Source organism: Myotis myotis, unplaced genomic scaffold (assembly GCF_014108235.1).
Source record: "Myotis myotis isolate mMyoMyo1 unplaced genomic scaffold, mMyoMyo1.p scaffold_m19_p_13, whole genome shotgun sequence".
NCBI classification, from domain to species: domain Eukaryota; kingdom Metazoa; phylum Chordata; class Mammalia; order Chiroptera; family Vespertilionidae; genus Myotis; species Myotis myotis.
Genome location: NW_023416317.1, coordinates 3739127 through 3763943, shown reverse-complemented (window position 1 = coordinate 3763943; position 24817 = coordinate 3739127). Strand labels below are relative to the sequence as shown.

General features: G+C 45.7%; 1 protein-coding gene across 7 annotated transcripts in view; it reads right to left on the bottom strand.

Moving 5' to 3' along the window:
* FRMD4B (FERM domain containing 4B) overlaps positions 1-24817 on the bottom strand; it is a 290264-nt gene that overhangs the window by 51972 nt on the left and 213475 nt on the right. For all 7 annotated transcript variants that reach the window (XM_036331595.1, XM_036331592.1, XM_036331589.1 and 4 more), the window contains 2 exons: positions 11804-11860; positions 10809-10831 (listed from right to left, as the gene is read on the bottom strand). In XM_036331595.1, the coding sequence (XP_036187488.1) occupies positions 10809-10831; positions 11804-11860 (80 nt within the window). The remainder of the gene's footprint in view (positions 1-10808; positions 10832-11803; positions 11861-24817) is intronic.

Here is a 24817-nt window from a genome sequence, read left to right as displayed (position 1 = left end):
AGTGCTTCTTGAACCAAACAAAAGGCACTGAGTGTGTCTCAGTGAGGGGATGTAGAAGTCACCCCCAGATGCCCTCCCTTAGCTCGGGGAGACTCTGGATGGTTTGATGCCTTGCTACCTTCTATTCACACCAAATGCCATACATGTGGATGTCTCAGCCAGCCTCTATCTGAAAAGCCCAACTAGACTGAGTTTCGTTTTGATACCAAACGGCAGTGATGGATGTAATGGCCCAGCTCACTCCTGGAGAGGAAACTGAGAACCCAAATAGGTCCAGAGAGTCACTTCCTGCACAGCACTGACCCTCACTGTGCTGTCAGTGGCGGTTTAAAGATACAGCAGTTTGGAGCACTTACAGCATACGAGGCACTGAACTAAGCATGCGACATGGGTGACTTTAACAATCCTCTTCACAGGTGAAATCACCACCCCCATTTTACAGGTGGAAGAACTGAGACTTAAAGAGGTGATGAGACTTGTGGAAGCCCACACAGCTGCTCGGGGTGGAGTTGGGACTCGAACCCAGTGGGATTCCAGGGTCAGCTGGTGTGGAGGGCATTGCATTACTGCCAGGAACAAGCTGGCAGCAGCGCCCGGCGAGGGCCCAGGGGTCCCCCAGTTCAGCTGCACCTGCATTGTCAGCCCCGCCCCGCAGACACCTATAACATCTTTTGGGTTCACTTGTGAGGAATTATCAAGTGGAAAGGCAGATGGAAATTCAGAGGGGGGCGGAAAGTGAGAGGAGACACATCGATTGGCTGCCTTCTGCACGTGCGCGCCCTGACTGGGGTCTGGGATGGAACTTGCAACCCAGGTGCGTGCCCAAGACTGGGAACCACGACCATTCTGTATGTGGACGGCGCTCTAACCTCTGAGCCACAGCAGCCGGGCGGTTTGGGACGTGTCGGTCAGGCATCTGAGTATTCCACAGCTTTTACACTCATTTGAAAGAGGACTCAGTGCAGGAGTAAGTCACTATGCTAAGCTCTTGAGTTTAAAAAAACATAAAATGACAAAATAATTCTGACTAAAGCACTACATTTTCACTGATAAATGAAAAACACGTTCACACACAAAGAAGAAGAAAAGTTGGAGACTTTTCTGTCCCCACCGCCCGAGGCAGCTCTTCGTTATGACAACAGCAACAACAGCCCCCTTTCCCGCCCCTGCCAGGAGCCAGGTGTGCAAGCGCTGAATGCTGTGCTGCGTGTTGAAAGGTGAGGACAGACCTGGAATGTCCTCATCACGAGAAACAATGCGTAAGTCACCATGTGCGGCGATGGGGCGCCTGAACTTAGCGTGATGATCGTACTGCCATATACACAAATACTGAATCACTGTGTTGCACACCTGACACTAAGTGTTATATGTCTGTCGGACCTCAGTAATAAAAATGCAAAAAGAACTGACACTGTTGATATTTCCAGGAGGAAACAGGCTGAGAGGTGGCAGTGACTAAGTCAGTACAGTGGCCGCGAGGGCAAGCTCAGCGTTGCCCCCTCAGAACTCCTACTGATCCTTAGTTTTTTCCCTTCGTTGGAACACGTTACTTGCATTCATTTTGACGTGTTCCTCTTTTGTGGATTTGCTTTCAGGGAGAAACCCGCACCCAGTTTTATCCTGGTGAGCTGAACTGGACGATGCAAGGGAATGGACCCGGCTGCAGGCAGCAAGGCCCGGCCCCTCGGGCTCCCTGGCCTGGCGCAGCCTCCCTGGCCGGACAGCTTCCTGCAGCAGAGGCGAGAACCTGTACCCGAGCCACAGGCCAACTGGCTGGAGGGGGAGGAAGACTGGACCCTGGGCAGCACTGTGCGAACATCTTCTGTGGACATTCTTAAATGTATATGATGTTCGTATAGTTCTACATGTGTATAATTGTATAAGGAACTAAATAAAAAGCACACATATATTGAGAATAGATATATGGGACTGTGTGAACAAAAGAATGAGCAGCCACAGCAAACCAGCTTTTAGATCTGTATCCTGTGCCTGGATATATTGGTATGCAGGTGTTGTTTCTTTTTTTTTCTTTTTTTAAGAATGGATAATATGTATACTTTTGTTTTCTCCATTTCCTATATCAGCGGTTCTCAATCTGTGGGTCACGACCCCTTTGGGGGGTTGAATGACCCTTTCACAGGGGTTGCCTAAGACCATCGGAAAACACATATATAATTACATATTGTTTTTGTGATTAATCACTATGCTTTAATTATGTTCAATTTGTAACAATGAAAATACATCGTGCATATCAGATATTTACATTAGGATTCATAACAGTAGCAAAATTACAGTTATGAAGTAGCAACGAAAATAATTTTATGGTTGGGGGTCACCACAACGTGAGGAACTGTATTAAAGGGTCACGGCATTAGGAAGGTTGAGAACCACTGTCCTATATGGTTATAATCTTTCCATGTCAATGGTATTTTTAATGTAAGTACTAAATACCTTAAGTACTAATTTTGTTAGGTAAGATCCAATGTTTTAGAATACCCACCTTACGTTTTTATATCCTTAGCCCACCCCCACCCCAGTGAATGGTGGAATATAATTAATTCATCTGTCTTCCCCCCAAAATTGAATTGGGGTCTCAAAGAGGTACTTGCATAGCCTTGTCATACCAGCATTATTCTTAAAGCCAAAAAGTGGAAGTAATAGAAGAATACACCCATGAATGGATGGATGAATAAACAAAATGTTGTATATAGATACAACAATAATGGAATATTATTCAACTTTAAAATATGGGGAATTCCACTTGGCCAGTGTGGCTCAGTGGTTCAGTATTGATCTATGAACCAGGAGGTCACGGTTCAATTCCTGGTCAGGACACATGCCCAAGTTTCGGGCTTGATCCCCGGTAGGGGTATGCGGGAGGCAGCCAATCAATGATTCTCTTTCATCATTGATGTTTCTATCTCTCTCTCCCTCTCCCTCCCTCTCTGAAATCAATATAAATATATTTAATATCTATATCTACATTTATATATGTATATATATTTATATACACATACACTAGTATGTATGTGTTTGTATATATATATATATATATATATATATATATAGAGAGAGAGAGAGAGAGAGAGAGAGAGAGAGAGAGAATTCTGACACAGGCTAAAACATGGATTAACCTTGGGGACATTATGCTAAATGAAATAAGCCAAACACAAAAAGATGAGTATGAGGTACTAGAAGGCAAATCCGTCCAGACAGAAAGTGGGATGATGGTGGCCAGAGGCTAGGGAGAATGAGATGTGTTACTGTTTAGTGGGCACAGAGTTTCAGTTTTGCAAGATGAAAAGTTTTGGAGGATGGTAGTGGTGGCTGCACAACAATGCGAATGTACTTAATACCACTGAACTGTGCACTTAAAAATGACTATGACGGTAAAAACAAACACCGCATCTCCCCGCGACAGATGGGATTCAGTGGACATGGACACAAACTCCCAGGTCCGAGTCTCCGCCTGCAAGGTGCTTCCCCTCGTTCAGTTCTCACAGCAAATGTCCTCAAGAAAAGGGACCTGTGGGCCCGACGGCTTGGAACTGGCGCAAGGCCACCCACAGCAGATGGGAGCTGGTCTCAAACTCCTGGGAATCCAGAGCCGTGCCTTTCCCTGCGGCCCCTCCAAAGGATGAGGAAGGGTTGGGCTCAGCAATAAAGGAAGACCGGACCCTCCGCCTGCCCCATCGCAGCCCTTGCTGGGCCAGCGCCTCACCCACAGGAGGCATTTAGTCTTCCAGAATGAATGGGGCTGAGCAGTGAGAAAAAGGAAGGCATTCCAGGGCACTGCTGAGCGAGAGCTCATGTCCTGCCTTCTCACTCTTAAGCTATCTCCTCCAGTGACTAATATTAGACGTGGGGTCACTCCACTGATAACACCACTTAGCACGGTGGCATCCCCTGCCTGCGGACACTCCCGGGGGCAGCAGGAGCCATTGGGCCTCCCTACAGGTGTAAGTTACAAGTCCTTCTGAGAGAGGCCGGGAGACCGGGGGACTTTAGGTCTGGTCTTGTTTCCCTGAACTGTCATGGATATGTCACTCCTTGTCATGGACACGTCAGCTGGAAAATGAGGGATCGCATGCATGACTTTGGGCAGCCCTTCCTAACATTCTGCCCTTAGAGCTGATGAAAGAGTGCCCATTGTATGATTCCAAACTTGGGGCTACTCAAAAAGGCAGTTCAGAACTTGATGGATGTTTCCCGGCCGGAGACTTAAGTTAAATTCAAGGGAGCAGTGCGGCTGCCAGGGAGCCGAGGCACAGGCTGCCCCTGACTGCTTATCCCTAAAGGCATTTCAATACTGAGGTGTCAGCAAACAGCCACACGTGAGGGACGCCCACAGAGCACGTCTGGCAAGACGCCCACACGTCAGGACGACGAGTGCGGGAAACTCGGCTTCTACATCTTCTGGGAGATTCGCAGCCCACAGGAGAGACTGGAAACGTACTGAAAAAACCCAGAACTTTTTAATTTTTAATGAGGTATTCCCCATACTTATTTGTTAATGGCTTCCTATTTGTTATCTTTTTTTTTTTAATATAAAAACTCTTAACATCTGGCCAGGCAATGGGTACACATTAGACCATAGCACGCTAATACACGTACATAACCGCCCTGCAATGTGAGGACACTATGACACCAACGTCATAAGGTGAAGATGACAATTAATAGTTAATATGTATGAAACCTATAACACAGCCTAACACCTAGAAGTATTTACAAATCATTAAAAACAAAATGCAACAAACTGACCTACAGAAGCACTTGTCTGTGTCTCTAAGTCAGTTCTTAGCACAGGGTCACTGCACAGGGAGGGAGAAATGCGGCTTCTCAGCAACTTTCTCACAAAAGCCCTGGCCTGAATGCACAGGCGCTCCACCTCTCCTCTGGCTTCTCCCTCCTGCCAGCCGGAGGCAGTGATCGTGGCAACAAGAGCCGGAGGTCTGCAGCCCGAGCGCCCCCGCGCTGGGAGGCCTGCACCGCAAGCCCTTCCCCCACGCGGGCCGGCTGCATGGGTGCACCCCACAGCGCCTGTCCTCACGGTGGCGTGAAGGTTGAACACAGCAATAATAATAATAACAACAACAACAACAACACATAATATTGATTGAGACAAAACCTGAGCCCCAGAGAGGTTAGCTCCCCCAGTTCTACAGCAAGTGGGGGCCCTGCACGGAACCAGGCGCTTCCACGCCAGAGCGCCCGCCCACCTTCACGGCCGCCCACCTTCACGGCCACCCCCTTCCTCACTGAGGACGGTGAGTGCTCGGCGCCTGGGCCCTGGGAGTGCCTCTGACTTAAAAGGCCCAGGAAATGGAATAACATCTTAGAGCTTTATTTAATTTATTAATTTAAAAAATATATTTCTATTGATTTCAGAGAGGAAGGAGGAGGGAGATAGATAGAAACATCAATGAGAGAGAATCATTGATCGGCTGCCTCCTGCACGCCTCCAACTGGGGATGGAGCCTGCAACCTGGGCATGTGCCCTTGACCGGAACCGAACCTGGACCCTCAGGCCCTAGACTGACGCTCTACCCACTGAGCCAAATGGGCCAGGGCCATCTTAGAGCTCCAAGGGTCCAGAGGTGCACGGTCTAGGGGAGCAGCTCTTTGACTCCCCCCCCCCACCCCACCGTTAACTACTCTCAGGGCCACTGGAGAGTTCCTGTCCCACGGGAAACAGCTGCCTTTGGCACAGCTGTATCTTGTGAATTAACCCTCCACTGGCGTTGGTGACACATTCTCTCATTCTGCCCCAGCACTGTATTGTAAATTGTAGTCACTTCCTGTTCTTATGAGCAGAAATGCCCTACCACATGGTTACTTGGTCACATCCACCTTTCAGGGTGTTAAAAAAGAAAGAGAGAGGGGAGGGGAGGGGAGGGCAGGGCAGGGCAGGGGAGGGGAGGGGAAGGGAGGGGAGGGGAGGGGAAGGGAGGGGAGGAGAAAGGCAGAGCTTGGCTTTCGCAGGCTCATTTGTGCCTGCTCAGAGATAAAGCACTCTCCTTGCCGAGTCAGCTTTCAGGAATTCTCGGTTTGTCTGTGTTGTGTTACCCGAGTAGCTTGTTATCTTTGCAGCTTAAGGGCTGACTTGGAAATTCAGACTGTCAACTATTTAAAGAAAATGGAAGTCCCCACTCCACTATTTTAATTAACTTTCAGAGAGCGAGTTTGCCTACTGGTTATGACCCTGTTAACTTAAAATATCCCCAAGGAAGCTCGGCAGGGAGCAGGGCGTCATGTTTAAAGGCCTTCTAGGAAGAGGAGCTGAGCGAAGCCAGGAGGCAAAGCAGGCAGGGCCCGCGGAGGAAAGAGATGAGGCACAGACAGATCTCAGCAGTTATGGAAATGAAATGGATAATGCAGGTTACGGAGAGCCTTAGCTGCCCCTTAGGGTGCTAGAGTGGTCTGTGACAGCAAATAGCAAGTTTCCATCTTGGATGGTGCGGCATTAGAGCTGACCTGGGACTCACCGGCCATGTGGCAAAGTCTCCTAGGCCTGCAATTGCCATCTATTCATTTGTTAAATGGCAACATAACATTATAATGGGGATTGAATGCAATCAGGGGTGGATGTTTTAAATAATGTCATAAAAAGCACTCAATATACACACACGTGCTTTTATGGTTAGGTTGGGAGGAGGAGAATGTCTGAGCAGTCTGGGGGTTGATAAAAAGGACAAGAGAAGGGAGCTGACAGACGGAGAAAAGGATGGACGGATGGACGGGCAATCCTTAGAGATGACCCAGGGAGAAGGGTGGTGTTGCTCGAGGGCAGACAGTGGAGGAAGAGGCGGTCTGGGAGCCGGATGCAGTTGAATGTAACTGGAAACACTAAGCTTGAGAGAGAGAGGGAGACAGTCGCAAGAAATGGGGGCCAGAGCAGCCTCGACGTGTTCTGACTGAAAAAGCCATATTGTCCTGCTCTAGGAAAGTATTGAGACCTTCTGGTCTATGTTTAAAGCTCAAAGCAAACTCAATGAAGTTCTAAAAGCCAAAAGCTGCAGCCATCGCGTGAGCAGGATAAGGTGGAATTTAGAACTGCCGGGGGCCTCCTTGCTGGAGAGCTGCTCCCTGCTGCAGTCGGCATCCTCCCAGCCTAGGCCTGGCTGGCTCGGTCCCGGGGTTCCGATGGCACTGGAACGAGCTATGGATTTTGTAGGACTTTAATTGAGCGGTATCGAGGATGAACACATTTCATTTCAGCACCTTGCCTCCTTTAAGGAATTCCCCTTTGCTTGCTCCTATCTGAGAAACATCACTTAAGAAAATAATCGCAGATAAGCACAGTCCCAACTACACACAGTTGCTCACCACGGCATTATTAACGTTAGCAAAAACACGAGAAACAGTTCATAGTGGAAACAACAGGGAAGTGGCAAAGTGTGCCCATCAAACTGATGGGCCGTGGCACTTGCAGGAACTGTTCTAAGCACTTTGTAAATTTTAATTCATTTAATCTTCATAGTAATCTCATGGGGAGCGTACTGTTAGCACGCCCCATTTTACGGATGAGGAAACTGAGCCTTGGAGAGTTTAAATAACTTGCTCAAGATTACACAGGTAAAAAAATAAAAAAGATTTAAAAAGCCCTAGCCGGTTGCTCAATGGTTAGAGCATTGGCCCATGGACCGAAGGGTCTTGGGTTTGATTCCCAGTCAAGGGCATGTACCTCGGTTGTAGGCTGGATCCCCCCCGGGTCAGGGTGAGTGCAGGAGGCAACCAGTCAATGTGTCTCTCTCACTATGATGTTTCTTTCTCTCTCCCCCACCCTCCCTTCTACTCTCTCTAAAAATCACTGAAAAAATATCCTCAGGTGAGGATTTAAAAAAAATAAGATTACACAGGTTGCCCTGACCGGTTTGGCTCAGTGGATAGAGCGTCGGCCTGCGGACTCAAGGGTCCCAGGTTTGATTCCGGTCAAGGGCATGTACCTTGGTTTCGGGCACATCCCCAGTGGGGAGTGTGCAGGAGGCAGCTGATCGATGTTTCTCTCTCATTGATGTTTCTAAGTCTCTATCCCTCCCCTTCCTCTCTGTAAAAAATCAATAAAATATATTAAAAAAAAAAAAAGATTACACAGGTAACCAGTAGCAGACCTGGGATTTGAGTGAGGCTGTCTGGCTCTAGCATCTTTTTTTTTTTTTTTTTTAAATATATTTCTTTATTGATTTCAGAAAGGAAGAGAAAAGGAGAGATAGAAACATCAATGATGAGAGAGAATCATTGATCGGCTGCCTCCTGCACACCCCCTGCCGGGGATCGAGCCCGTAACCCAGGCATGTGCCCCTGGCCCGAATCGAACCTGGGACCCTTCAGTCCGCAGACTGACGCTCTATCCACTGAGCCAAGCTGGCTAGGGCTGGTTCTAGCATCTTTGATCTAAACACGGTACAACATTACATCAAGGTATTTTACTTTGCCTGATTTTCTTAAATTAGTTTTATAACAACACTTTGGAGATAAAATATATCCTCTCCATTCAGGGGAAACCAGATAGGGCAAGGGTGGTAGCCACCCAAACTCTGCTTCATTATAAACCCAACGACCAAAGCTCCCATTTCCCATTTGTTCTCTCATCAGCAATAACCCACTGGTAATTTACAACATCTTTCCACATCACTCATCTTCTCAAAACCACGGGCAGCCTGGCCTGTGTTGCTTAGTGGTTGAGTGTCAACCCATGAACCAAGAGGTCACCAGTTTGATTCCCAGTCAGGAAACATGCCTGGGTTTGGGGCTCGATCCCCAGTAGAGGGCATGCGGGAGGCAGGTCATCAATGTTTCTCTCTCATGGATGTTTCTATCTCACTATCCCTTTCCCTTCCTCTCTTTCTAAAATCAATAAATTCTATTAAAAAAGAATTTTAAGAACCACCCTGCAGAGCTGCTAGTTCATTAATCCGAATTTACAGATGAGGAAACCGAGGCCAGAAGGGACAAATGGCTCCCTCCAGGGCGTGCTGCTAATCTCTTGACTCCCAGTCCCATGCTCCTGCTGTTCAGCATGATTTAGACAATTTCAGGCCGGCGTCCCCATTTCTTCAGCCTGGTAATCACTCGGGGACCCACCAGGACCACGCAGAAGTGCGGAAAGGGGCTGGTTTGGCCCAGAGGTCTGGAGGACCACGGCAATGTTCCTCTGAGCCTTAGCCTGCCGCAGGCAAGGGCTCTTCTCTGAGGACAGTGTGTGGAGCCTTTCTCCCTGTTCTTTCCCCTCACACCTCAGTGTGGCTTCTCCAGACCCTCCTTCGTCCCAGAGTCTCTTCAGAGAGTTGGATAGGATGATGATAATGACGAGGGCAATAATGGTACTATAATAATCTATAATAATAGAAGCGTAATATGATAATTAGACCAGACGAAGCCATGGCTGCGAGGGAAGCCCCCTCTCGGGTGCCAGAGGGAAGCTGGTGCCAGCAGCCGGGGGAAGGAAGTCCTGCTCTTGCATGAATTTCGTGCATCGGGCCTCTAGTTAACAATAATAGCGAGAGTGTATAGAGAGCTTGCTGCATGCAGAGGCCGCCCTGGCAATGTTTGCAGACATCGAAGCCACAGTCCTCGGCTGGGTGCCGGTTTGCGGAGGGAATGAGGCTCAGAGAGAGTGAGCCAGTGCCTCCTGGGAGGAGGTGGGGGAGGCAGGGCTAGCCATCCCCACCCCAGAGTGCGCTTGAGGCCCTGAGCCTCCTTCCTAAATCACTTCAGACTCAGCCCAACACGCATTCCTCTCATATCTGATCTTCCTGGGAACCGGCTCCCCCAGGACACAGAGCAGGGAGGACCCAGCACTCCTGATGTTAACGACCCAGAAACCAATCCATCCTCATTTTATCTCCTGACATTTCCTTTTAATTACGAAAATGCTGTTTCCTGGTTTTTATAATTCCTTCAAACGTATTTCCTAACCTGAAACAACTTTAAAACATGATGTAGCACAAATGGAGCTGGTAGGAGAGGTGAGCGGGTTTGGACCCTCAGTCATCCTACCGAACCCCAGGGGCAGGCAGACGGGTGGGGTGTGGCAGGGAGGGGGGGGGGGGGGAGGGTGCGGTGAAGAGCTACTGCGGCTGGAGGGTTTCACACTTGGAAGGCATTAACTCGCATCAGTCCCTTAAGGAGCACACGGCTCAAAGGCTTGGCTGGGAGCAGGTAGAGCTGATCTGTAAATAATCTACGGGAAGTTTACGGGTCGAACATTAACACGCAGAGGCGAGGCTTCCAGCGGGTGACTGGCCCGTGAGCCTCTGACAGGAGCTTTGCCACTGTTTCTACTTACAGGTAGAGGCTAAATTCAAACACAAACACCGTGATGCAGCCAGTTACGCAGCCAGACCCGAGTCTCGGTGGCAACGCTACAACTGTCGGGTCAAGTGTGTGCAGGGTGAGGGCCCGCAAGGGCAGCTGCAGAAAGAGCCCCATTAATCCCTTAACTAAGCAGCTGACGGGTTTACTCTTTTTGTGTTTATGGTATAGCTTTTCAAACACAGGATTATAATAAGTTTAAAAAAATCAGCACAGGCTACCAAGGCTTTTTATAGATTCCTTTGTCGTGTTAACAGACGACAGAAACGAGAACTTGGAGGGCCTCTGCTTACAATTCACTGTCACTCTGGATTGAAAAATTGTAAGAAAGCTTCGCTGCCGGATTTATTAACAGAAAGAATAGGTCTCTATGCGAAGAGGGCAGCGATCTCAGCCTCCTGCCTGGGAATCTACTTGCTTTTGATTTTGCATCCATTGTTATTTAAAGTAGCAAAAAAAGACTCACAGTCACATCAGGAAAGAAACCCCTTTACCTGGTGTAATCCCCTTTGGCTTCCTGGAATAAAACAAAGACAGATATCAATTTGTATGTATGTGAAGCAAGCCAGAGACATTTCACTTGGCCGTTTACCCTCTGAAAGTCCCCGAGCTCTGCTTTATCTTGAAGAATGTACACAAAGAACACTTTCTGTGACTGCCGGCAAGAATGTGGCATGGATTAGGAACCCCTGGTAGCCATGAAATGGTTCTTATCCTTAACAGAAGAGACAACTATCTCTTTAAAAGCACAGATCAGCCCTAACCGGTTTGGCTCAGTGGATAGAGCATCGGTCTGTGGACTCAAGGGTCCCAGGTTCGATTCCGCTCAAGGGCATGTACCTTGGTTGCGGGCACATCCTCAGTGGGGGGTGTGCAGGAGGCAGCTGATTGATGTTTCTAACTCTCTGTCCCTCTCCCTTCCTCTCTGTAAAAAATCAATAAAATATATTTTTAAAAGCACAAACCATTATTTCTCCTTTTATGTTTCTAAGAGCAGGTGATTAATGCTTGCCTATTGGAGCAGCACCCCTTTTAAACCATGACACAGGTCTACCAAACATGCTGTTTACTCTTTTTAAGCCAGCATGGAGCACACTTGGTGTTTTTTTTTTGTTTTAATCTACCAGTGCCTTTAAGAATTAAAGGGCTCTTTAACCCAACTTCAAGGAAATGTCTACAGAAGTTACCAAACTTAAATGTAAGTCACAGCCCTCCCAACAACGCTGCCTCCTGAACTCCAGGCACCGGGAGCGCCTTTCCCACTCTTCCTCCGAGCCCAGTCTAAATTTCCTTTTCCTTTGAGACACACAATCTCTCACTGCAGCTCACGCAAACTGTTCTGAAAAGGAAAAAAACGGTGGCTCACATTTTTCATTGGCAAACAACCAGCTGGCTTAGAAAGCCACTGCCACCGGCCCGTGCAAAAGTTTCAGAGTTGCCCGCAGTTCACAAAACCAATGAACAGAAAGGAGCAGTGGCCAGTTCTTACCTGCAGAGCCAGCGCCGCTAGCCTGAAGACGGTTTCACTGTCTACTTCGATTTGCCCCTGTGGGGGGGAAAGAGAGCATCGGTGAACAGCCGCCCTCCTGTAGCAAGTGAGTGGAGTGGGGAAGCTGTCACCGCTTGGCACCTCAGCCTGCGATCAGATGCAGACCATACCATTGTGTGAAAGGGAGGGGGCGAGCAGAGGCGCCTCCAGGGTTAAGAGGAAGCCACATTGTGTGTGTGTGCGTGTGTGTGCGCGTGCGTGTGTGTGTGCGTGTGTGTGCGCGTGCGTGTGTGTGTGTGTGTGTGTGTGTGTGTGTGTGTGAGATAATTAGCCGTGAGAGTTTGCTTAGAAAGCACTTCTGGAAGGAACATGAATGACTTTGAGGCTGAAAATTCAGACAACTTCTAAAAGAATAATTGTTGATTTCTACAGCTTCATTTTAAAACTCTAAAGATTTTCTTAGATTAGTTCTGTGTTTTCCTGAGAATATTTTTTCTCTGTGCCATAGCATGCTTATTTTGGTAGATACACAATGGAAATATTTTTAAAACTATATAAATTCATGAGGTAATCACCTCACACCTATCAGAATGGCAACCATCAACAAATCAACAAATGGCAAGTTGCTGGTGAGGATGTGGAGAAAAGGGAACCCTAGTGCACTGCTGTGGGAATGCAACTGGTGCAGCCATAATGGAAAACAGTATGGAGTTTTCTCAAAAAACTAAAAATGGAACTGCCATTTGACCCAGTGATCCCACTCTGCGAATATATCCCAAGAATCCCAAAACAACAATCAGAAAGGATATAAGAACCCCAATGTTCATAGCAGTGTAATTTACATTAGCCATGATCTGGAAACAGCCCAAGTGCCCATGAGCAGATGAGTGGATAAAAAAAGCTTTACACCATGGAGTACTATGCAGCTGGAAAAAAGAAGAATCTCTTACCCTCTGAGACAGCATGGAGGGACCTGGAGAGTATTATGCTAAGTGAAATAAGCCAGTCAGAGAAAGACAATATCACATGATCTCACTCATATGTGGAATCTAATGAACACAATAAACTGATAAATAAAATAGATCCAGAGACATGGACACATGGCACAGACTGACGATTCTCAGAGAGAAGAGGCGGGGCCGGGGGGGGGGGGGCGGGCGGGGAGCTGGAGGAGAGTAACCAAAGAACATGCATGCATATATGTATAACCCATGGACACAGACAACAGTGTGGTGAAGGCCTGGGGAGGGGGGATGGGAGCAGGATGGAGGGTGTCAGTGGGTGAAAAAAGGGACATCTGTAATACTTTCAACAATAAAGATAAGAAAATAAAAAGATAAATTCACTACTGTGACAATGATAATTTATTGAATTAATATTTGTACCATTATAGATAAAATGTAAAGCCTTAAAAAGCAGTTATATCAGCCCTGGCCGGTATGGCTCAGTTGGTTGGAGCGTTGTCCCCATGCATGGAAAGGTTGAGAGTTTGATTCCGGTCAGGGCACATACCTGGGTTTTGGGTTCGGTCCCTGGTTGGGGCAGGTATGGGAGGCAACCGACTGTGTTTCTCTCTCTCCCTTCCTCTCTCTAAAATCAATAAACATATCCTCGAGTGAGGATTTTAAATAAAAGCAGTTACAGCAAATTCTTCAAAGACTAAAATTCTGTTGCTTTATATTGAAGTTTGATGAGATCTAATTTACCATTTTTCCATTATTTTATTTTTTCATCCTTCAAGCTCTGAAATTAAAATAGTACTTCTGGCCCTGACCAGTTTGGCTCAGTGGATAGAGCGTCGGCCTGAGGACTGAAGGGTCCCAGGTTCGCTTCTGGTCAAGGGCATGTACCTTGGTTGCGGGCACATCCCCAGTGGGGGGCGTGCAGGAGGCAGCTGATCGATGTTTCTCTCTCATTGATGTTTTTGACTCTCTATCCCTCTCCCTTCCTCTCTGTAGAAAATCAATAAAGTATATTTAAAACAATAGTACTTCTGGGCCTCATTAGCAGAACTACTGCTTCAATAGCCTGGCTGGGATGCATAAGTGTGTGCGGAAGGGCGATTGCTTCTGTTAATAATACTCAAATGCGCCTTCATTTATTTTATTAAATACAGTGATATATGTAAATACCATTACTGCATTACGTTATATATTGCAACAATATGTGGTTTAGAAGGATCTCTGTTTAAAATTTTGTGTGTGCATGATATTCTAGCTTGTAAGTGAGCGCGCGCGCGCACACACACACATAAAAATAATTCTATGTCACCCGCCCCTGGACCAGTCTCTGTTCAAATAGCATCTGAAGGTGCAGTGTTCAATGACATGGAACTCCCGGCCTGGACATGGCCCTGCACTCTCTCCTCCCTTCTCCCCGAGACCCAGGCTGCAGAGCTCCCACTGCACCCAGCGTGTCAGGGGAGGGACTGAGCAGTTTGGAGTAAATGCAGTCAGTGGGCTTACAGAAGCAGTTAGCCCGTGAGGATGTCTGGGAGGGTTGTGCATTTCTCTCAGGTTTCTGAATGATTTCACTGGAGTTCTCAAAAAACAAAATAAAACGAAAGCCACAGAATGAAACCAAACACCCAGGACACTACAATGTCAGCAGTGGTCCTGTCCGTGTTCCTCTTATGTTACAAAATGAACACAGTTCACTTCATTCACCAGCATCTAGGTGTCCCTTCTGAACCCGAGGCAGCCGACCTGCTTCAAGGTTTTCTGCTTCTCACACCGAGGGCCCAGGCCGTGAGCTCGAAGCTCGCCTGTGACCTCTCGAACCTGATAACGCAATCAAAGGGAAGCCAGGCCCATGGGCGGATCGACGGCCTTTTGTCTTTCAGGCAAGAGACAGAAAGATGATGGGGCAGTAAACCTGACAGGTGAGCTGGGTGCTGATCAACATTACCTTTTAGAAAGGTTGAATTCCTTACTTTCACAGTAAAGGAAACTCATGTAGAGTGAGGGGGTGGGGAGAGGAGGGGAGATTCTAAAACATCTTTGAATTTGCAATGAGGCTGAAACTCAAAGTTAAAGTCAAATTTGTCTTAAAGTCTTAGCGAAGAGAAAAAGTGAATTATTTTGGGTATGAAAATGACTAAAGCTGAATAAAACATACTGAAAATATTTGCCAACTCCTCTATACCCCATGACCCGCTCTGCCTCATCAGAACCTTGGGTGAGTTATCCACACAATATTTTAGACACCAACTTTTCAATTTAGTAAATGGAAGTTCAGCAGATAAAAGACCTCAAACAGATACTCTTAAGGATGCTGCCAAATGAGTCTCCACCGTAGAAGGTCATTAAGTATTAAAAATGCTGGAACGCGGAGCTGGAGCCTGCGCGTACCAGGCTGGGACGGCCCGAGGAGGGGGGGTACTGCGCCCTGTGCACGCCTCACCCGCGCCGCGCCCGCCCCAGTTCTGGGGGAGGAGGGATGAGGGGTGGAGGGACAGGCCCTATCAGGATCCGGGAGAGAGAAGAAGCGCATTTGGCAGAGCCTCACGTTCTTTCACACACCTCAGCCCCCATCTCGCCCTCCAGTTAACCTCTGTTCTGGAAATTCAAGGCAACCTATAATTTTTTTTGCGTGGAATTCACCAAACCATGGAGCAATCGGGAATAATACTATTTGCCTGGTTCTCAGCAATGTCACACGGTGAAAGTTAATGAAGACTTAGACTGAACTGTACAATTTCGTGCCTGAAATGTGCAAGTTCTTTAGAAGCTATGGTCTGTCCTGGGACAGAACATTCCTCTTACTTACAACCATGGCAACGGCGGTAACCCTAGAGGGACCAGCAAGCTAACACTTGAGACGCCGAGCTCCTCAAAGAGCGAGGTAATGGGATCCCGCGTGGGTTTACATGGCTGGCGAGGACAGACGGGAGCGGACGAGCCAGGCAGATGATGTGGCCGAATGCCCTGGGTCACAGGGAACAGGACCCGGCCCTGGGGCTGCTCCCTCGGCTAATGTAACCGGACTACGGATTCAATCGCTGGGTCGCTGGGATCGGGCTCCACATGGGACACCTTGTTTTTGTCCTTGGCTTGTTGGCTCAGTTGATCAAAACATCATGCTAATGAGATGAACTCTAGGTTTTTGCTTCCCAAGTAGGAGAACAGAATAAAAAACAGTTTTAGAATTTGGGAGTGAAATTTGTGCAACTCTGACTCCTGTGGTTTTGCAGATGCTGGCTCTCCCCAGGGACATGACCCTCAGTGCCCTTCCCACCCCACAGCTGTGTGCACGCTGGCCCCCGACCCAGGCTCTGCCCACTCCGCTAGGCATTAGTTGACTTGCTATGACTCCAGTGTAAATATCGCACCGGGACTCTCCAAGAGACATGCTTCGGTAAATACCGGAACCAGGGAGGTCAGAAAAATGATCACCAATGCCCCCTCCACTGTTGGTGGGACGATGTGTGTCATCGAGCACCCACACTCGTAGTCGAAAGGGAAACTACTTCTGAACACTCGTCCTGCCTTTTCTGTATCGATGAAGTTCTCCGTGGGAACTCATTCTGCACTAAACCAAAGAGAATCCTCAATGCCCGCGGATGGAGAGAAAGGGGCTTCTTGACACTGGTCACCAGTTGTGTCCACTGTTGAGCTGCCCTGGTCTTTGGGGTCTGGTTAAAAAGCCACCACCTGGCAAGAATGATGCCTTAGACATTGCTTAGCTACCCTCACTGTGGCTTGCCACTAGGCCTGCAAACAGGGCAAAGTGCAGATGTGATAAGGACATGAGTGAGTCAGCGGGTGCAGCTCCCTGGAGCCTCTCTCATTTCTTCTGAGGACACAGCTCTGTGGAGGAGGGCCTGGCCAGGCTCGGGAGCCCAGATCTGTGAGCTGACTCGTTTTTGGACAATTAGGCTAGCAGGGGGGCCACGGCAACACTTCATACCTACCTACTGTCTAACAAGGCAATTTTTAAAGCATGTATTTGTATTGATTTCAGAGAGAAAGGGAGAGGGAGAGAGAGAGAAACATCAATGATGAGAGAGAATCGTTGATTGGCTGCCTCCTGCACGCCACCCACCGGGGATGAAGCCTGCAACCCAGGCATGTGCCCTGTCTGGGAATCAAACTGAGACCTCCTGGTTCATAGGTCAACGCTCAACTACTGAGCCGCACCAGCCAGGCCAGGCAATTCATGTCATGCCCCTGAAGGTCAGCCCACAGCTACCACATGTACCCCCGACCTCCCCATGTGCAAATGGACCAAACCTTTCTCCTTGCTGTCCAAGCTAGTTGTGAGAGGTAATGGTTGTGGAGGATGGAGTCAGTGACCTATTGCTCATTCTTCTCTAAATCAGGGTTTTGCGGCCGTGGCACAAGTGACATTGCGAGCTGGGTCCTTCTTTGTTGAGGGCTCTTGTGCTTTGCAGAGCCGTAGGCAGCAGCTCAGGCCTCTGCTCACCAGATCCTAGGAGCAGCCTTGCCTGAGCCCTGACAACCCGTGTCTGCAGGCATTTCCAAAGGGCCCTGGGGCAAAATGGACCCACTCCATTCGCTAGTTTTCTTTTCAGATTAAGCTAGAATCGCCAGAGACCTACAGAATTGAACCACAAGGTTTGCTGCAGATAAATTGCGTGTTTGGTACTGTGTTTTGGCATTCCTCCACTGGCTTCTGTTGAGAATCAGTATAAGAAACAACCCTCAGAGCCCTGGCTGGGGTTGCTCAGCTGGTTGCATCATTTTCCTGTGCACTGAAGGGTCTCAGGTTCGATTCCCGGGCAGGGAATGTTCCTAGGTTGTGGTTTTGATCCCGGGTGGTTGGGGCGCATGCGAGAGGCAGCAGATCGATATTTCTCTCTCACATCTCTGTCTCTCCCTTCCTCTTTCTAAAGTCAATAAATATATCCTCAGGTGAGGATTAAAAAGAAATCTAAAGAAAGGAAAGAAACAACCCTTAGAAATTCCTAATGTGTTAAGGACATAGTTCATTTCATCATCGCTTGTCCCTTTACGTGGGGCTGGGAGGAGCTTCTCATTCGTAGGACAGGCAGTGCCTGTGTTCTTCCAAGCAGCCCTTTGTTTGGACCTTGAGGACCACAGTGAGCTATGCCACTGATCATGAGCCCTCTCTGCTTTGGCTCTTAGGAGAACTTGAATTTCAAAGCTGTGGGCTCAGTGCTTTATACGAACCATACTGGATGTTTTCTACTAACCTTAACCCCGATGGCATCTAATGACCCTACCTTTATTTTCTCACTTACAGATAACTCTGATTTCATCACTTACTATGTTTTAGAGTGTTTCCCCCTTTATTGAGGTACACACAATAAAATGCACAAATCTTAGTGTACAGTTCAATGAATTTTGACGTGCATACATTCATGTAACCATCACCCACCCAGGTCAACATATCAAATATTCTCTCTAATCTTTTCATCTGAGGGAAATGTATGTATTTTTATAAACCAATAAAATTGTTTTTGTTAATTAGAAAAGTATAAAACAACAGCAAAACTGTTTGAATTTGCAATTCTTTAATTCCTAACCAATTTGCATATTTTCTTGCAATTGTGTTTTATTTGCTATTGCCTGTGTATGAAATAAGCCTTTGTTCACTTACCTGTTTGAGAACTTAGATTTAATTGGAGCTACAAAATTAACACTTTTTCTCGTCTATTGAGAACAAATTGTGTCCTTTAGTCTGTCCCCCTTTGCTGTGTCTGCCTTCTCCTGGCCTCCTCCCGGCCTGTGAAGTCAGAGTGGACTGGGCCTATCTCTCCCGCTGCAAGAATCTATGGGGCCCCAAGCAAGTTATATTTTCTGAAACTCAGTTCCTCATCTGCAAAATGGGGAATGATAATGTTGGCTTTACTGAGTTGTTAGGGCATTAAAGCAAGTACAAGTATAATGCATTTATCATAAAGTCTAGCACTCAAAGACTCTCTCAATGTTATTCTTTCTGTGCTAATGTTTGCCATGTTGCTTCTTCCATTCTTATATATCATTATATCTATGGTTATCTACTTTGTTCTGGGCACTGTTCAATTATTGTGTAGTTCCATAACATGTAATCACTGTTTCATTATAATATATTTCAATATTTGATGGAATGCTTTAATTTTATATAATTCTTGATAGTTTCTTTCACTTATTTTTTAAAATAGATTTTAAAATAATCTTGTCAAGTTTTAAAAAAGATACAACAATTTGTCTTCTTCAGGGATAATATGTTTCTATTGAAATTGCTTTATTATGATCATAAAGTTTTATGATATACACCATAAATATCACATAATCCGGTGTTAGGGTTAATCCTTAGTATTTTATATTTTCCTATGTAAATGGGCTACTTTTTCATTCTACTGTTTATCTGGTTATCATTATGTAGGATTATTAGTTTTAATGTATTTAACTTACATTCAACTTCTTCACCATAGCCAATAATGCCAATAAGTTTTAGTTAATTTGTTTCCATTTTGTAGGCACATAGTGGAATTGTCTCCCAACAATATTTTGGTGCAGTTCTTTGCAGGAAGTTTCTTATTTCTTTTTTGATCTCATTGTCAACCCATTCATTATTTAATAACATGCTATTTAGCCTACATGTGTTTGAATGTTTTTGAGTGTTTTTACTATAGTTGATGTCTAATTTCATTCCACTGTGATCTTAGAAGATGCTTGATATGACTTCAATCTTCTTGAATTTGTAGAGACTTATTCTGTGTCCTGACATGTGGTCTTTCTTTGAGAATGAGCCATGCACACTTGAGAAAAATGTATATTCTGTAGCTTTGGGGTGAAATGTTCTATAAATGTCAATTAAAAATTCATCTGATCCAGTGTGTCCTTTAGAGTCACTGTTTCCTTGTTAATTTTTAGTCTGGAAGATCTATCCAGTGAAGTCGGGGGTGGGGGGGGTGGGGGTGTTAAAGTCCCCTACTATGACTGTGTTGTTTATCTCTCCGTTAAAGTTCTCTAGAAGTTTTTTTTTTATATATTTAGGTGCTCCAAATTGAGTGCATATATGTTTACCAGGGTTATATCCTCTTGTTGAATTGATCCCTTTAGAATTATGTAGTGACCTTTATTGTCTGTTCTCATGGCCTTCATTTTGAAGTCTATTTTGTCAGATATGTGTATTGCTACTGCAGCTTTTTTTTCGTTTCTATTTCCACGGAAAAATTTTTTCCATCCCTTCACTCTCATCTTGTGTGAGTCTTTTGTTCTGGGGGTGGGTCTCTTGTAGACAGCATATATTTGGGTCATGTTTTTGTATCCATTCAGCTACCCTACACCTTTTGATTGGAGCATTTAATCCATTTACATTTAAGGTTATTGATAGGTACTTATTTATTGCCATTTTAATTCTTTATGCCTACGTTGCTCTCTCTAATTCTTCTTCTCATTACGGCAATCCCTTTAGTATTTCTTACAGTGATGATTTGGTGGCAACAAACTCCTTTACCCTTTTTTTCTGGTCTGGAAAGCTCTTTATTTCACCATCTATTTTGAATGATAGCCTTGGATATAGTAATCTTGGTTTCAGATCCTTGCTTTTCATTACTTTGAATATGTCATGCTGTTCCCTTGTGGCCTGTAAAGTTTATGATGAAAAATTAGCTGACAGCCTAATGGGAGCTCCTTCATAGGTAACAAATTGCTTTTCTTTGACTGCCTTTAAGATGCTCTCTTTGGCTTTAATTTTTGGCATTTTTATTATGATGTGTCTGGGTGTGGGCCTGTTTGGGTTCTTCTTCCTTGGGACTCTACATGCCTTCTGGACTTGTGTGACTTTTTCCTTCCACAGGTTAGGGAGATTTTCTGCTCTTATTTCTTCAAACACGTTCTTATCCCTTGTTCACTTGCCTCCCCTTCTGGTACTCCTATAATGCAAATATTGTTACGTTTCACATTGTCCCACAGCTCCCTTAATCTGTCCTCCTGATTTTTAATTGATTTTTTTCTTTTTGGTTCTCTGATTGAGTGATTTTTTTCCTACTCTGTCTTCTCATTCATTGATCTAATCCCCGAATTCCCTTTATCTGCTGTCTATTCCTTGCACTGTGTTCTTTATTAGTGCTATGTCATTCTTCATAGTTACTATATCTTTTCTCATGCTGCTGAGAATCTTTGCCATCATTATTCTGAACTCTATGTCTGATAATTTTCTTATCTCCATTTCATTTAGCTCTTCTTCTGGAGAATTCTTTTGTTCTTTCGTTTGGGGTTTGTTTTTTTTGTCTCCCCATTTTGGCTGCCTGTTTGGGTTTGTGTCTATGTATTAGGTAGATCTACTACACCTCCCAATCTCTAGTGCAGGACAGTCTAGATGCTGTTTCTGACTGGCCCTGAATACCCTGTTTGGAGCTATTAGCAAATCACAGCTTGTGGCTCCCTCTGATGGGGCTGGGTGCCTTTGGAAAAGACCAAAATGTGCACCAAGGTCCGTTTTTCCTAGTCCTGGGCCCAAATTAGATTAGGCAAAGACTCAAAGCCTCCAGAGACTTGCCTCTGCCTGCAGTCTGATTGTATTCAGAGTTGATTAACCTCAGGCTATCAGCCACAGGGGGAGAGGTTTTCCAACAAGATGAGGCAAGTGCTTCTGCCTGCAGGCTGATTGTTATTCTCAGTCTCTTGATGGACCTCAAAAATTCCACAGGGTGGGGCAAGGGGTTTTCCAATAGGATGTGTCAACTGCCTTCCCCCCAGGCAAAAACCACCTAGGTAGCAAAGTTCTGCAGGAGAAAGATGTCCCCCACAGCTGAGATATTCCTCTGGAACTTCAGCTTCTGTCTGTGGGAGCCTGGTCAGCTCTTTTGTGCCTCTGCACTTTCTATCAGTCTCCATGTGGCCTCTACTTGCCATCCTGGTTATCAGGGTTCTCTTCAGCTAGTCTTCAGTTGTTTATTCAGGATGGTTTTTCTGTATTTTTGTTGTAATTCCAATTTGGTTCTGGGAGCATGTCAGTGTAGCTTCCACTTACTCCACTGCCATTTTGGAATCTCTTATATGTCTTTTCATTTTCTTTCTTTTTTTTTTAGGAATGCTTCTTGTATTTCTTGATTTACTATACAGTTTATTTGACTTGGTTTTCAACTCAGTACAGAATCTCGGCTCTCTGAACCATGAAAACCTAGCTCAGGCTTCCCCAGCGACAGCAATAGGACCTGGAAGCATAGTACCTGGGTTGACAGGAGTAGATACTTAACTCAAAATGCTAAACACAAAATGCTAGATGTCAAAGAGTCTTTTACTTTCCTGGCTTCACTTTCTAAAAACATAAAAGGAAAATAATAAAATCTGTCTCACAATTTCATGGAGTTTGGAGGACAGAAAAAACAACCCCCGATATAAAGATGCTTTGAAAAAAGTTTTAAAAAAAAGCATTACAAGAAAAACAAACAAGTACAGGTTTTTTTGTGGGTGTGTATCACAGTTTCAAAGACATGAGCAATATGACCACAGTATCTGGGCAGACTGCTTCTCAGAAACTTGATCACAGTGAAGATAGGAGCAAAGAGAAAGAGAGAAAGTTAGCAGCATGTGGACACGTGTTTGATCGTGGGAGGAGAATACAAATAAACACACGGACATGGAAATGAGGAATGAGGGAACACCAACCAGACCACGCTTTCCCAGGATCAGCCAGTATGATTTGTAAAGTGCATTTTATTTGTAGGTGGACAGGTGACATATGTTTTTGTTCTTTGGATGAAGTTCCAACTAATTTAATAGAAACCATATCTTGGCTTCTAGCTTTTCCACTAAAAAGAAAAAAATAATGGAAGCATTTTGAACATCTAAATGAGTGACAGAATGGATTATAATACATTGGATTCAAAGGAGCCCATGAGTCCATGATGACTTAAAAAAATCTTTTTCAAAGGTCAAGACGGAGAAGAAGGGAAAATGATTCTTTACAGATGAACGCTAAGGAATGTTGAAGGTGGAAGAATTAGAGACTCACCATTTACAATCATCACAGAGCTGACTTAGCAAGTCCCCTTTGGAGGCCAAGAGCATTGGGTCAAAGACTTGGGAAGCTGCAGAGCCAGACAAGCGGCTAATCACTCAGGGGAGAAGGTGAAGAGAAAACTGGCAGATACCACCTTAACCAACACCAAGGCGTGCGGCAGTGAAGCCTCCTGGTGAGACCCACTGGGAAGGGCTCCACATTGCTTATGCATGTTCCTGCCACAAGGAGATTAGGTTAGACTAGAGCAGCAGTTCTCAACCTGTGGGTCGCGACCCCTTTGGCGGTCGAACGACCCTTTTGCAGGGGTCACCTAAGACCATTCTGCATATCAGATATTTACATTACGATTCACAACAGTAGCAACATGACAGTTATGAAGTAGCAACGAAAATAATTTTATGGTTGGGTCACAACACGAGGATCTGTATTTAAAGGGCCAGAAGGTTGAGAACCGCTGGACTAGCGGCTCTCAGGCTGGTGTGAGCAGAGTAACCCCGAGAGCTCCTAGAGAGCACGGGAGGCCCCGCCCACTGAAGCAGGTAGGACGAAACCAGTGTGGCTCTGTATTCTCACCAAGTTCCCAGGGGACTCTGATACATGCCCAACATGGTATATGTTTGGAATCGCTGACTTCGACACATCCATATTTCACAAATTGAATTGAGAGGTGATCTACAAGGCAATGGGCTTCTACTCTCAAAACTACCAGTGCAAGAAAAGTCAAAGAAAGACTGGGCACCCGTCTCCAGTTCTGGAGACTACAGTGTCCTGAGGACTTAATGTAGTGTGTGATCCTGGATCAGAAAAGGAGGAAAGGCTATAGAGAACATTATTGAGACAATTAGAAAATTTTCAATAATAACTACACATTCAACAATACTAGTAAAAACAGAGTAGATGTACACAATTTGTGAAATATGGGATAGATCTCATAAAATGCTAAACTGCACAACAGGCAGACATCTGTTCAGCTCATCACTGCACAGCCTGTAGCACCTGTACAGTGCCCGGCACAGAGTAGACATAATAAATATGTCAACAAGTTCATCTATACTTAAAAAATGAAGCCTTTTGATGACAATGCTCTACCAAAGGAGGTTGAAAAAAATCATCAGGACTGAGTCTCCTTCTCCCCAGTTCTTACTTTTACTTTCCTCCAATTTTGAGGTCTTGAGGTTCCACTTTATTCCTTTTAAGCCCAGGAAGAATGAGACTGTCACATGGTCAATATCAGAAGACAGGCTCTACCAACCTTTTATATTTTTACTGATTTCAGAGAGGAAGGGAGTGGGAGAGAGAGATAGAAACATCAATGATGAGAGAGAATCATTGATCGGCTGCCTCCTGCACGCCCCACACTGGGGATCAAACCCGCAACCTGGGCATGTGCCATTGACCGGAATCGAACCTGGGACCCTTCAGTCCGCAGGCCGACACTCTATCTACTGAGCCAAACCAGCTAGGGCTCCACCAATCCTTTTTATAAACTCCTCCACCAACATATTTTCAAAGCAAGGAAGTGAATGTTTAAGACACTGCCCTGAAATTAAAGGTGTGGTGATCTAAGGCCCAATTGTTATGCCACACAAGAAAGGCAGGGAGCCTAACTAGGTCAGGCTCTGCTAATGAGTGTGGAAGTTCAAGGCACCCACATCTGATAAATATGCAGGAGACAATGGGTGAGCAGATGAATCATCATCATGAACAAACCCTCAGAAGCCAGCTCTCAGCTGCTGCGCTCGCCCTTGCGGAACAGACTTGAACCACAGCGTTCTAATTGCTCCGATGCACACGGGCACCCACTTGCAATTACAATTTGAATTTGTAGTCGTGGAGTGTTCTGATGGAAACTAGTCATATATATTTTTTGTAAGTATAAGGTGCTTGTAAGTACAAGGTAATGAAGGATGATTAGAGGGAGAAAAGGATGAATCAGGAGAAAGTTCTGGTCATGATGTTAAAACTGAGCCTTTGAATGAAGAAGCCCTGCTAACGTTAGCATCTTCTCTGGATGGTTTGCACGAGTAGACCCGCAACGATACTTTTACTTTCAGGACTGTTATGCATTCATCTGAT